Below are 15,354 nucleotides of genomic sequence, written 5' to 3'. Positions count from 1 at the left end.
TAGAGGTAAGTGTCCTAAGATTTCAAGGTGACTGTTGCATTCATTTCCTTATCAAAGCATGTATTATCTTTATATATCAATGTGTGCTTTTATCATTTGTGCTTTAACTCTCTGCATTTGAGTTTCCACTGAGCTTCCTTGAGTATGAATGTTGTTAACACCATCAAAGCTCCCCTTGTTGGTATTCTTCCTGGGTCTGTAGTTTTTCCTCTAGTCCCCTGGGTCCTTTTCAGTGATCCGCAGCCCGCCTCCACCTCTCAGTGGGGTCTAAGAGCACTCAAGATATGTGCTCCCGTACTGTAGTAGAAACCAATCAGATTTTCATTGCTGTCTGAAGAGGAGGAAAAAAGCAGAGAAATAAGCTGCTGATGCTGGGTTTGCAGGGTTTGCTGGGTTTTAAAGCTGTTGTTTTCTCTAAATGTCACTGAGGTGAAGAAAGGGTGTGTGTGTGGAAGAGACAGGGAGGGGAGGGGAGGGACAGAAAAACGAAAAACAGGGAATATTTCAAACCAGTGTTCCAAACAATAGCCCAGAAAACTAAGGAAAGAGGTGTCAGCTTTTTCCTTTGAGAATATTTGTGATGAATATGATTAATCTCTGCTTTCTTGTGACTCCTTCCTGAGTCCTTCCCACAAGGATTAAACCGGTGGGCTTCAGGCTTATACTAGACATTCCCAACACTTCTGAACGCCGTGTCCAGCACCTTGCAAGCAGCTGCTCACTGAACCCAAACTAGCCATGACAGCCTTCTGCAGGTCTAAAGTTCACCGGTAACATATTTGAAGTAATGTGAGGTAAAATCCACAGCATCACTATCAAGTTTGGAGCGGGTATTTTACGAGAGCCTGTTACTCTCTACTCTCTACTCTGTTAAACTGATGCACACGACAGACAGCACCACGGTAACGCTGGCTGCACCCTGTCAGCCCTATACCACCAAAAAAGGAGCTTTTCTCGAGTTTTTGCATCGCTCCTGGAAATAGCACGGAAGCTGTTTTCGATTCTGCCAACAGTATTTAGACTCTTAACTTTAGACTTAATGAGGGGAGTTTTAAAGTCCTGAGTCCCCAGGGTCAGCCCCCCCCCCCCCCCCCCCCCCACCCCCACCATACCTTCATTATCATCATTCCTCAAGGTAATCTGGGATGACTTTGAACTCAGGCTTAGTAGTGAGTATGCCTCAGGCCTGCGTGCACACACACACACACACACACACACACGCAAATCATTTGGATACCCAGATACAGTACGTGTCGATCTGAGTGTGGAGAGGGGATGGGTGATGTATACATTTCCTCTCTTTTTGTGTCTCACTGCCATTATTTGACTCCAGATTTCCGCTGTGCTTGTTTTTCCTTTATTCAAGTGTCTCAAGGTTGCCAGGCCGTCTCCGAGACAAAACAAGGATCTTTTTGCACTCTGGCTTGATTCAATTCAGCACAGAATAATTTTGTTTTGACCCAGGAACACCTGCGCCGCTGCATCTCCGTCTTTCTCACTCCAGACAAGTGATGGGAAATAAAAGGAATAAAGCAAAAATGCTCCTTCAGAAAACTGTATTCAGACTCACTTTCATTGTGTTTTAATTGGACTGGTTAATTTGTACACTGCTGCTGCTAATAGGCTACTACAACTAGTACTGCTAATAATAATAATGTCAGTGTTTACAGATGATTTTGTAGAAAGGAAAAGTATCAATAAAAGCTCAATAACAGGGTACAAATTATGAAAGAAAATTCAATATATACTGAAATAGAATCACATCAATATTTTGCAATAAAATCATTTTATCGTGGGGTTGTTTCATAGATACCTGCTGGGATTTTGATCATTTTCACAACAAATGATGTAAATAAAGTGACACTGATATATGACAGATACTGGATATCTAATTATTATTGGGTGTCCTCATACATTAGTGTAACTAACAAGGTTTATCTCCCAAGGAAAGTTCATTAAGTTCATTCTTCAGTTGTCAAAATCACACCACAAGGCCTAATCAGTAGCTGTTATGGAACTCTCAGTTTTATCACATGATCTTACTTATTAGATGGACTTAGGACAGTTGTCATAGTAGCTAGTTGTCACAGGATTATAAATGTTAACCGTCACATACTGTTGATATTCTGATCTGTCACATTACTCGCATAATTATACTGTACAGCAAACTTCTGAGCCACTAATCAATCATAAAGACCTCATCAGTGACAGATAAACAGAATGAATCTTTAATTAAGCTTTCAGAGAACGGAAAGAGTTTCTTTTTTAGTTTCTATGAGAGAAAAACTATATAAAACACACTACACAATGGTCCAGCGTTACATAACACAGGAGAACAAACTGTAATTATATTAAATATGAAGAATGAACATGTTTGAATTATCATTTTTGAACATTTTAATAAATATGGGTCGAACATGCTACAAACATGTTTATAAAAAGTTCTGTGTATATATTGTAGGTCACATCACCACATTTCAGGCTAATGGGAAAAAGTATTTGTACAGCTGTCAGATGTAAAAATGGTATGTAAGGGTTAATGTAGTAGTTCAATATTCATCTGTGCACTTCTAGCACATGTTGATTAAAAAGTTAAGATTGTGTGATATGCTCAAAAGCTCCAGAACAGGTTCTTATCAACTGTCCAATGAATTATAATTCAATGAAAACCATTCACATGCACACCACTGCCTGGCTTTCACTACCTGTAAAGGGACTACTTCAGGGTCCACGGTCATTAAGCTAATATGAATTTTGCACTGAATTTATCGTTTCAACCTTTAATTGACCCTCATTTTTGGCACAAAAAAAATACAGTTAACATTTCAGCAAAGTCTTGGTGGAAATGGTTGGAAGATGAAATCCAAGAACATCCCACACAATTTGTTCATGCTCGAACTTTGGAGAGGCTGACAGGGCTGCATAATGTATACAGAATAGAGCCTGAAGCTAAATGCATGTCTAGAAATAATAATATAGTAGGAGCACATCTTGGTGAAGAGTGCCTCTTGAGTCTGAGCACACTGAGGCTGTGCTGGTGATGCTCAAAAGCCTTTTCTCCCCGGTGATAAATAGGCACTTGCTTAGAGAGAGTCAACACTGTCAGACCACATGGAGGAGAAAACCGCCTGTGGGGCACATGGCAGACATATTCTTATGAGATGAATAGAGGTCACAAATTAAGCTTTTCTGTACAAATGTGAATTACGAGATGTGCACAGAGAGGGAGAAAAAGAGAGAAAGAGAGAGTGTGTGAGATAGTGATGGAATGAAGCTGTGAGTGGGAACAAGAAGAAAGAACACTCTGTTATCCCTGAGTCAAGGTTACATCAGGTTCTGCTGTGATATCATTCACCTTTGCATACTGTTATGAAACTTTTGACAATTTATAGAGAGTGAAGTGGTGCAGGTTATGTAAAGGCAGGGTGTTTTGAAGGAGAATACAAAAAACATGTATTTTCTCAGTGATTACAGGGTCTGTTATTTGCCTTGAGATGGTCTCAGACTGAACGTCAGAACTCATCCACACTGTTATTTAGCATTGCATCAACGGAGTTTATCCAAGTTTGATGATTGTTTGTCCTTTTCTCTCTCTTTTTTTTTTTTTTTTTTGGAGATAATTTTCACTAGACTTGGATTGGCTGTGAGGAAACAGGGTGGAGCTGCTACCCGGAACATCGCAGTTCCAATTCATTAATGAAGGAGGTTAATGGGACTCGTGCTGCAGCCAGGACTCTGTGCGTTTGGAAAAGTCTTGAGGGATTTTTTTTTTTTTTTAACGAGTGCGCACTGATATCCAATTTCCACCTTGTGCGCCATTTGTGTCGGTGGTAGCAGACTGTACTGTTTACTGTGCTTGGATCAACCTGTCATGTTCAGTCGCAGCTCCAAGAGGAGAGATTCCAGCAGATCGGTAGGTAGGCGAGACAAAGTTATACAGTGGGTTTGATGGCATCCATGGCGCATGTCCACATCACATACTTTTGGGCTTTAATTTAAAAGAAATACGCATGTGGCTTTTACTCTTGTGTGAAGTTTTTTTTATTTTATTTTATTTTATTTGTGTGTGTGTGTGTGTGTGTGTGTGTGTGTGTGTGTGTGTGTGTGTGTGTGTGTGTGTGTGTGTGTGTTATTCTTCCCTGTCCCGTTGCTAAGGGCATCGAGTTACATCTGCTCAGTAAAGATAAAGCACTGACACAAGCCTCATTAACTACACTGACATGTTTTCTCTGTTTAAACCAGCGGTTTTATTTAACATATGTAATTATATCCCTAAGCAAACATCCTTGTTATCTGACATAGAGCCTAAATGTTTTATCAGATGTGTTTATTTTATAATTAACTAATTATCTTTAAGCAGCTTATGTAAGGAGTAAGTTCATGTTAAATGTTATATTAGATTTTGATTCCCAACAAGTTTAAAGGTCAAGCTCACAATTTTTCAAGTCTGTCTTAATACATCAGTCAAGTGCCTGTATTAGCTAACACTCAAACAGGCTTTGCTCACAGTAATCATTCCTCCTGGTCACACTGAATATTAAAAGATCCCTTTACAATGTGCTCACATTGTCAGTGAGAAATCCACAGTCCTTGTTTTGAGCACTAATGTATTTAAAAGTTTATCTAAAGATAACACAAGGGTTCAGCCATCTGTGTTAGTCAAATAAAGTGGATATCTTCCACAGTAACAGTATTTTTATTTCTTTTTTTTTTTTAAAGATTTTTTCTTTTTTAAAAAGATCTCTTTGTGTCTTGACGGACAGTGTTCTACTGTTCATCTGCAGTGGAGGAATCATAAAAAACTGAAAAGACTGACACTGAAAAGGCTGAAACTGTGAAACATATATATATAAGTCATATATTTGACTCATTTGGACAGCGGAAGCTTCATATTACCTTCAAATAAACTTTTAAAAACATGTATGTGAAGAAGGAGGACTGTGGATTTTGCATCATAAAGGGATCATTTAATGGTCAGTATTAACAGGAGGAATAATTACAGCAGCACCCGACTATTTTAGGATAACCTGACCTAAACTTAAAGGGCTATAGTTACCCACTGAAAACAAAACAGCAGTTAGCCAATGACAATGTGACATTTAGAGCCCCAGGTTGTTTAGGGCTGTTATCTGAAGTGGACAGAATACTGTATCTATTAGATCATGCTGTGACCCATCATTTCCTGTCCCTGCCTGTCCCCAAGCTGAACCCTGCAGACGAGCTACAGAGAGGACAGCCGTGCATCACCTGTGGAGAGCTGTGTCCTGGCTTCGTCCTGCACAAATGGAGGTATCCAGCAACACTTCACTTCACTTCATGAGTCAGAATAACATTAATTCCCACAAAGAAAACTTCCTCTCTGAGATGCAGTTGTTTCCACTCTAAAAACAAAGATTTAGTCGATATCTAACCACTCTAACACTTACGGTCTCATGCGTACACTCAGCTGAGGCCTCTGTCTCAGAATTAATTCATGTTGAGGTTTGAGGGTTAAACTCATACATTGTTTGCTGTCCCATCTGAAGTGACGTGTGACCATGTGATAAAACCACTGAAACATTCGCAATTTGAAAAAGTAGCCATTCTCCATTAAGGCACACAGTACAAAAAGGCAACACTAGGGATTCTTATTCAAGTAGTGAAGTATTCAGGTAAACCCTCGCAGACACCCGCTACTCTGAATAGAACCAGCCACGCATACTACACTGAGAAAAGCATTGTTCTGCCCCTGTGTGCCCTAAGATAATAGTTTTTACTGTAGAGACCATTCATGCAGCAGGGAGGACATTCATTTACTCATGCTGTGTGTGCCGTATACTGTAAAGAGACGTGATCCTGCTATGAAGTGCAGGTGGTTTGGGTTAGTGCGTGAAAGAGTGTGACTAATGTCCGCGACTGTTTTTAGGAGGGCGATATACAAAGCGCATAGTGATGTCGACCACTCTCAGCTGACTCTTATAATCGCTAATCACGCTGATTTAAAGATGTGAGCTATACTAGTGTCTCTCTTTACTGTTGGGTGGCTGTTGAAGCACAGCTTGTGAGAGTAACAAAAGCCTCAAGGGACATAATGTACTGATGACTAATTCCTACATGGTGATCATACAAAACAATGAGTCGCTTGACGTGATCCAATTAGGATTAGTTTGGAAGCGGTGGTCCAAAATTCTAATCTCAACAAAAACCGAGCAGTCTGAAGAAAATGAACTGTAGTATTTTTTTAATTCAGTTTTTATTTCTTTACACCTTGCACTACTGAATAAATCACACCCTGGCAGAGTCACCATTGTCCTTATTCGAATGGATTTGCCAGGAATTTTCTCTTCTAATAGGAATCCACAAAAGAAAGGGAGGATCCGGACCGTAAAGACCATCCAGTCTCCTTTTGCTCTAAAGTAAACTATTACAGGAGCAACAGCAGGCTCAGGAATGTTGTCTTTAATTGCCTGTCTTTGCAGTCTCACAATAAAAAGTCAACTTTTTTCCCCTCCAGCAAACTAGAATAAAACGTTGTCAGTGGACACAGACTTCAGGAGCCTGACTTTGTGTGCAGAGGAGGCAAAAAGGCTGTTTTATAGCTCCAACAAGTCTTTGCTACTGAGAAGAAAACTTCAGTTTCACATAGAATTTCCTTCCTGATGTGTTTTCATGCTAATTTGGCAAGGTATGGTAGTAAGGGTGTGTTTTGGAATGTGCTGGACTTTAAGTGACCCTGAAGGTTAGAGATAGGGAGATTGAAGTCTCTTTTCTGGTTAAGTACTATCTCTTATGTGTATTTAGTTGCCCAGTTCACATGGGGGGATAGCCAGGAGTGTTGAGCTCTCAGAGAATGAACAGTGAATGGTGCTAGGCAACAATACACTATCTCCCTACTGTACTCCACACTTCAAACATATGTCTGTCTCAGAATTCACTGAAATATTAACAATTCTCTAAATATTCAATAAATGAAAATACAGTACAGGCACTGTTTTCCCCCCTTCCGTATAGCCTCTATATATGGCACTATGGTTCTATGCGCTGAGCTCCTGGGGTTGACCGGTCTTTTATAGTAAGCTGACTGAGTGTGTTGAGGCATTTCCCATTCAGTGTCCAGAGTGGAGCCAGTCTAGTGTTGCATATTTAAAGTCACCCGGGCCTACAGAAACATTACCCTCAAGAATTCGCTGTGGATTTTATTCGACTCGAATGCAAGTGTTAAACCCAACAGCCCATGTCTGCAAACTTTAACGTCCGAAAAAAGCTTTATTACACACATTTTTCCTAGTTACTAAAAGAATGTGAATGTAGAACTGAGCGGCTGAAATAAAGAGAATTGTACAAGCCTCATTTTGTGTGGTAGTCGTTTGCTATAGACCTGCTGCTTCTTTGACAGAAGCCAGTTCATGGTTCATGCATCTGGATAGATGCCCATTGGCTACCCCCCACCTTTTGTAAGTGCATCTATTATGGACTGGCTTCTTTACAGGCCTGGTAGACAGGACACTTCTCTCAGCATTCCTTAAGATCTCACAGGATAAGGTGGTGGAAGTTGTTTACCAAAAAAGGATAGAAAAATGACAGAAGAGAGAAGAGTTCCTTTTACCTGCCTGCTTATGTGTCAGTGTGCCTGCATGTGTAACTCAGTAAGCTGAGTCGACTGCTCTGGGCAGGTTAGGAACAGGACTAGATTTTCCTTGCACAACATGCTCTCTCTGAATTATTAATGCTTGCCTTTGGCTTGATTGATTTTCGTTGTGCTAATGAGACTCATTACCAGGCTTATTAACACGAACCCTGAGTGTGAATGCGTTATCCGATCGGCCTGATCACATGACTCTCTTCTTGCATGACACTGGTGTGTTTTAGAGTCGAGCCTAATGTACGCTTAAAAGGCTACACTTGACCTGTTGCTAAGGGTTAGGTCAGCTCAGACGTGAATCACATTACAAAGGAGGATTTAAACCATGAGATCTTGCCATTTGCAATTCCTTCATTTCCTCCAGACAGCAGCCCAACATAAAACTTCAGGTGGTGTGTTTGCAAGAGCTGACTGGCGCTGGACAAAGCCTGTCCTTGTATACAGCAGGGCCTTAGCTGAAACTTAAGCTGGCTAAAAGCAGTAGTGAGGAGGAGGAGGAAGAGGAGGAGGAGGAGGAGAGAAGAACAGAGCAATGGAGGATGACTGCAGAAGAACAAGAGGGATTGAAGTTGAGTTTTAACCCGGCCCTGAATGGCTTGCTGACGTCTGTCCCCTCGGTAACCCAGTGCGATCTGCATAACACTGGCCGGGCCCCGCTATTCACTGTGTTAACAAGACGGCCTGGCAAATAAAACTGTCAGGGCACCCAGGCATATGAATGGGCTCTGGCTATTTCGGCACAGCAAAAGAAGACTCAGTTTGAGAGAAAGAAGAAGCCATTGGTGGTCAATGCCACACAATAGAAACTTAGCAGATTTATCACTTAAGCTGCATGTGTGTATTGGCATGGAGATGGGTAAGACTCCTTGCTTGGTAGTTTCCATCAGTAAAGGGACCAAAACACTCCCCTGTCTGGTGTCTTTCTTCCTCCCAGGGCTTGTTTTGTAGCAGAAAGCAGCAACATCTGTGGTGCATGGTAACACTCATGTGGGTCAGGAGGGAAATGACAGACACAGCGGGGCTTTTTATTGTGTAAATGGTGTGTTTTGTCTTTGTCATTTAGAGCAGATTGGGTTTGAAGGGGTTATATTTTGACAGGGCTGCAGGGTCATTTGATGTATGACTGATGTCCACAGATAATTTAAACCCAGGAAGCTGTGAAGCCCTGATGTAAATCATAGTTTGACCTTTTGGGTTCTCAGACAGTGTTGGGCTGAACTTGTCCAACCCCATTGTTGCTAGCTCCTTTCTTCCTGTCTGCCATGTCTCCTTGTTTTCCCCTCATATTATTCTATCTATCATAGCACATTGCCAGGAATGCCTGATTGCCTGTAATGATTCGAAAAGATTTTGCATGGCGGTCACGGGAACGAGGATGGCCTTCCGTCTGTGATCCTGAGGGGGGGTGGGAGGGGGCCTTTCGGTCAGCTGCTGAATTCCAATGAAATCCCAGCATCAAAATTCAAGAGCGAGTCTGATGTGACACAGAAACACACCCACACACAGAGGTCACAGATAGGGAAAAAAGGACCACAGCTGAATCCCGGTGTTCATTTCCTCTCTCGACGTTGGTTAAGATTGGCTTGAGTTTCAATAATGTGCACCTTTTTGGCACAGTTGTAGAAGAAGCGGGTGCAAATTCTGCAACACATTTGTAATTTTGAATGCGCACAGTGTCTCGATGCCCCTGGCAAGAATGTGCTTTGTGATTCCTAGATATGATTTCATTAGATATTCTGAATTTATGCAGTTTTCAAGCCCAAGCTTTGATACCAACCCAATTTATCGCCTTTTCTGTCTGATTATTTTACACCTCCTCAGCCTCGGTTTGATTTGGTGTGATAGAGTGGCATTGTGTTTGTTGTGGATGTTTTATTGGATGGCTGCGTTTTTGTAGACTCTATGAGGAGAAAGGAAATGATCCCTCTCATGCTTATCATGCAGATTATGCTCATATGTCACCAATAAGAGACAAAGAGAGCATACATGTGTGAAACTGTGTTTCAGATGAGAATACGTGGGTGTGTGTGTGGAGCATTCCTCAGCAGAACAATGGTGTCAACGCCATATTTTAAAAGAGAGACGAATGTGTGTAAGCAGAGAGCTACAGTGCACAACAGCAGGTAGTGCTATTTTAACCACCAGGTGGGTTCTGGATGTAACAAGAAACCCTGTGAGGTGTTGGGTTTCTCTATAGTTCTCTGTGCTTGTAATTGCTTTTGTAATTTTCTGTAGCTCCTGTATCATTAGTATTGCACCACAGGTTTGACTGTCTAAGCACTCCAGACAGCAGCGTAATGAAGGTTTATTGACTGATGTATATGCCTGTGTATAATCTCACCGTGATGGTAATGTCCGTGATTGGATGCAATGCTGCTGTTCAGTCAATAAAATATAGCTCCATTTTCTTTTTGTTTGTCTCGCTTGGCTGTGGAAGGAACAGTCACACTTTGTGTTGTGTTGTCTCTGAAAACAGCACTGCATGAGGTCAAAGGGAAGCATAGAGATACCTCAGTGGTCAACCACCACAGCAATAGCCATTTTCTCACCCCAGCACCTCAGACAGACCCTCACCACTGTGACTCTTCTTTTTTTTTTTAGCAGACTTCAAGCTGAGCCATTCAATGATCAGTGTGTCCACTAAGTGCTGTAATTATACTTGTAATTTAGACTGTGGCAGTTATTTTCTTTTTAGCCGCATCGCCTTTGTAGTTGCTTATCGTATTTTGTATTTTGTCTCATTCGGTTTGCAGATGATTTATTTGTAGACAGCAGATGAGATTTCATGAAGGGGGGAGCTGTGTTTTTTTTAAATCGGATATATCAAATTGAACAAAGTAACATGCTCTCACAAGCTGTTTCAAGGGAGCTATATTGTTCAGTACGCAGCTGTTTTCCTCTCTGACCAGCAGGAGGCAAACATGTCCAGCTCAGTAGCCAGACGTCCAGTAGTCACTAGCTCCTTCCAGGGCCAAGGTCAAAACTGGGTGTGGCATCTAAGATAATGAAAGCTAAACAATCACTATTGGCTATGTGATACAAAGAAAGAAAGAAAGAAAGAAATGTTAAATGAATGAATAAGTAAGTAAGTGAGTAAATCAATCAGTCAATACAGGCATACATGAAGGTCCACCATGTATTTTACTTCAGATGTGACAGTGACAATACAGCTTTTGGCACATTTACTACAAAACATTGAGCTTTTGAAATGTATTCATGGATAAACCATAATACTGAGTCTGTACATTACACACCAGATGGTAAATATTCATAATAGTAGCAAAAAGTACAATATCTCTTTAATCTGCACAAAGTGTCTCTGTACATAAACATTAGTGAAGTATTTAATCAAACCCAACACATTCCGTTTCCCACAGTCTTTATAGTGCTTTATAATATAGGACAGCTGTGTAAGTCTCTGTAATGTTCTCTGGTAGCTCTTGCATTAACTCCAGTAGCTTTACTCTGATCCACATCTCCAGTATTTTCCCTGCCTCACTTATCAAGGTCATCTCTAACAGGTGCTCATGCATTTGGATTAAGAGTGATAGGCATCAGAAAAATCCTTTTTTAGTCTCTCACAGAAGGTGGTATGCATGTGTATGTGTGTGTTTAATGTGCTATTATATATAGACTCATGCATAGAGATAAACTTAACAGGGAGGGGCATTAAATAGCTATTTTTTACTGTCTGCTTAGGCAGCCAGTCTCTTATATCTCTCTTCTTCAAAACCATTCAAACAGTTATGCAGAAATGAACTCATACATATATTTATGTAGGTCATTACAATGCTTCAGTAACTGTATATGTCAGTCATTCTGCATGAATAAGACGTATCAGAGACGGAGGAGAGAGTTAACTGGGGAGCCGAGTTCAGTCAGAGCTGAAAAGAGTGAAACAAGGGATGAAGTAGAGACAGGGAGAGGTTCAAGGCTTAAAAAGCAGTGTTGTTCCACCCACATGATGGATGAGATGAATTATTGTGCTGCCATCAGTACAAATCACTGTCAGCGATTGGGAATGGGAATATTACAGACATAAGTGTATCATACAGCATACAACTTTATATTAGGTGTAAAACCAGTCTCCATCTATTTTTAAACCATTTTCTGTGCTGTAATCTACTGTTACTGTAAATAAGCATAACATGGTTGTTGCCATGTACAACTTGTAGCTCCAGGAAACCTCTGTAATTCCCCCTGACTTGTGCGCTAGCGATGCTAATTCACCCCGATTTTTGCCCTGGTGCTGATCCATGCCTTAATGAAGGCTTAGCGTGCTAAGCTGCCTTTGAACTGTCACCGGGAATAAAAGGATGCAGGCTCACTGATGTCATAAGTACTGCAAGTTAGCATTTACTTTGCACAGGCCTACAATTCCAACACACCCACCCCCGGTAAGAGAGTTAATTCATGTCATCCCATCCGTTGCTCCTTTTAATTGCTTCATGCAATTTGTCTGGTGGAGTCTGAGGTTTCTGACTTCAGCTAACCGATCATTGCTCTCTAAAGCAGCAAATTAATGGTCTTTGTTTCTGCTTTGAATAGAGTCATACCATTAATTGTACAGTATTCTTTGATGTTACTTAAAGTATACCTTGCAAGCAATGATAATACACACACACACACTATCAGTCCACCACCTCTCTTTCTATTGTGGTCACACACACACACACACACACACACACACACACAAACACCTGCTACCTTCATTCTCATTCAGATCCTGTTGTGTTGTGTAAGCCCCATGATCTCCCAGCAGGTACACAAGCTTTCAGCAGTAAGAACAGCTACTTGCTAAATTAAAATCCCTGGATGTTTGCAAACACTTGAGCTGAAAAGATTTATCATTTCATCATTAAAGTTATTATCACATCAAAGTCTAATTTTCTTAACGGTTGTATGAATGAGTGAATTTGGCCTTGCTCTGGAGATAGTCCATGCCTGTATGGTACCAGCTTAGTATAGAGATGGAACTAACAGTCTTTTAGTGATTAATCTAATGGATCATTGTTTAGTCTAGTCAGAAAATAGTGAAGAAATAAGCCTAAGGTCCAAAGTCATGGCTTGTTTTGATATAAAACAGACCTAAACAGCAACTTCTTACATTATGAGTAACTAGATCAGCAATAAATGACTTACATGAATGATCATTTATCAAAAGAGTTGGCAATTCTCCCTCAATTGACTAATCGATTAAACATTTCTGAACTAGATGGATGGGTGCAGGGAAGATGAGCCTGCTGAAGAAATGATTCCAATGTTTTCCTTTCCACACAATCCTATTAATCTATTATTTCCTCTATCCTTTGCCCTCTCGTAAATCTGTGCTCATTCATTCATGTTGCTGTGAGTGAGTGCTTGCTTCCCCCCTGCAGCCACCCATCCATCCATGCATCTCCTCATCCATCCCGTTTTAAAGACTGCCTGCCCGGTGCAGTGATGTTTAAGCACTGCACCACTTCAAAGACCTCTTTGATTCTCTCCTCTTCTTGTTTTATCCCTCTGTCCAGCCACCTGTTCCCATCCGGTGGTGTGTGTGTGTGTATGTGTGTTTGTGTGTATATGTGGAAGACAAAATCCTTGGTCGGAGGCAACAGAAGGGTTTGAACGCAAAGTTCTTGATGAACTTTGTGTGTGGAAAACTTTCTTCTGGGTGATCATTTTGGGGAAAAAAGCTGCACTGTTTTTATGTCGAAGATCAGTCGCTACCAATAGAGGTCAGCATTGTACAGCAGCAAAGTAGTGTTTTATTCAAGTTGTCATCCTGATACATAAACTAGAATATCTGATTGTCAGAATGACCTGGTCCTGCTCAGACATGTACGACACTGGACGTAGAACATCACTTTGTTTATCATGGTAACCTCATATATTAGGGAGAGGCTGACAGTCTATCATTGACTTCCCCATTACATTAACAACGTGCCCTATTTTCATTACAGACCCCCAAAATCCCAGTGGAAGCAAAGCCTCATTTGTCCAAACTACGAATGAGCACCCTGATGACTCTGCAGTGTTAAAGTATTTGATTGGTTTATTGATCCAGCTTGCCCACTGATTATTGGTTGGCTTAAGTAGCATATTGACCTAAGAGAATTGACTGTTGCTGTCTAATATTGAAGAAAGGGCCCAGATAGCTACTCCATCAAAGGGCACTCAGGAAAAAAGCATAAGGCTTATTTGCTGTATTGACAAGAGCATTTTTAAAGTCTCATTTTGTAAAGACCAAACTGATTTCCTCTTATTTATCCTTTTTTTTCCCTTTCTTGTTCTCCTTCTCCTTGTCTGTCGGTCTCCGTCTGTGATTTGTCGTCATCTGCGGAGTAGGCGAGGTGTCGTCTTGGTTCCGCTCACAGTTCTGGATGAGTCAAGGCTGAATGTAATAGACTGGATGAGCTGTGATGCTGTTCTGCTTCTCTTCAACTGGTTCACTGACACTCTTGTCTCTGTTGTGCATTTTGCTTTTTCTTCAACCCATGTGTCCTGTGTGTGTGTGTGTGTGTGTGTGTGTGTGTGTGTGTGTGTGTGCTAGTGTGTGCACGTGTGTGTGATTATTAATAGAGGAGAGGCTCTTAAGTGAAGCCTGTGTTTCATGGATGAAAGAATAGGCCGGCTCTCAGTGCCAAGCTGTACAGGTATCTATCAACTGATCAGGGTGCAGAGAGAATGGAGTGGAGTGGGGGGGCAGGAAGCAGGAGATGAAAAAAGGCTCTGAGGCATGGCCAGCTTCCTTTCACAGAGGCCTGAGGTAACATACTGCTTCACTGAGATGTTGGGTCAGCACATGCACACACTGGGGAGAAGACAAAAAGACTACTATTCACTGTAATGATTGTGGATGTGCTGGGTGTGGTTTTGGAGTTTCTCCTGGACAAATATGCTGCAATCAAGCTTCTTTATGGCTTTTGCTCTAGACCATTGGATACTGTATTTTTTTAAGGCCTATACATTTTCACTATTGTTGAGTTTGATTAATATGTATAGTATATGATCTATTATATTAATCAGCATATTATTTTTTACATAGTCCCACATTTTGATGAGCATTTCATTAGAGTGAAACATCTCAACAACTTTTGGATGGATGGCCAAGTTATGTAGACACTAATTACCTCCTCAAGACGTACTGCAATAGATTTAATGATCCCCAAACTTGATATCTAGCATCATCATGAGGTCACTATTAGAATTTGTCCATTAGTGTATGACCAACACTCATGAGCCTCAGCTGAACTTAGTGTTTAGTGCTAATTAGAACATTTTTGCATTCCCTAAATATGAAATGGGCCCAGGTTGAATTTAAACACAGCTCCATACTGTAGTTAGATTGTGCAAGCTATAGCCGGTCCAGACAGGAGGACGTATACTTTAAATGCTTACTGCAAAGAGACAGCGTGGGCACTACACAGTCATAGACATTGAGTCATTTGGATTAAGATGGCTGGAAATGGAAGCCAGCGAGGCAGACACCTGACAAAATAACCTCATTGTGCAAAAGAGTGTTAACTAGTTTGAGCTCTGCATATTTGAAAGTAGCACTCATATTCTCTCCTCTGTCTTTCTTTATCGCTCATCTGGCCGAGTTTATATGTGCAGGTTGACCAGTTGCCAAGGTGATGAGTGAGTGTGCTGTAAGTTTGCTGCTGCCTTGACAACAGTCCAGACAAGTACTGCATTATCAGTATGACAATAGACGCAAGCAGGACAAATAAGAATAGACAGATTCTCAA

The 15,354-nt window shown here is 41.0% G+C and overlaps 1 protein-coding gene across 1 annotated transcript in view; it reads left to right on the top strand.

The window, feature by feature from the left end:
- Positions 1-3,871: 3,871 nt before the first annotated feature.
- The window catches only part of prickle2b (prickle homolog 2b), an 88,961-nt gene continuing 77,478 nt past the window's right edge, over positions 3,872-15,354 (top strand). The window contains exons 1-2 of the mRNA XM_053316792.1: positions 3,872-3,913; positions 5,204-5,289. Of these exons, the coding sequence (XP_053172767.1) occupies positions 3,872-3,913; positions 5,204-5,289 (128 nt within the window). The remainder of the gene's footprint in view (positions 3,914-5,203; positions 5,290-15,354) is intronic.

Source organism: Scomber japonicus, chromosome 3 (genome assembly GCF_027409825.1).
Source record: "Scomber japonicus isolate fScoJap1 chromosome 3, fScoJap1.pri, whole genome shotgun sequence".
Classification (NCBI taxonomy): Eukaryota; Metazoa; Chordata; class Actinopteri; order Scombriformes; family Scombridae; genus Scomber; species Scomber japonicus.
This window is presented reverse-complemented; position numbering and strand designations above follow the sequence as displayed.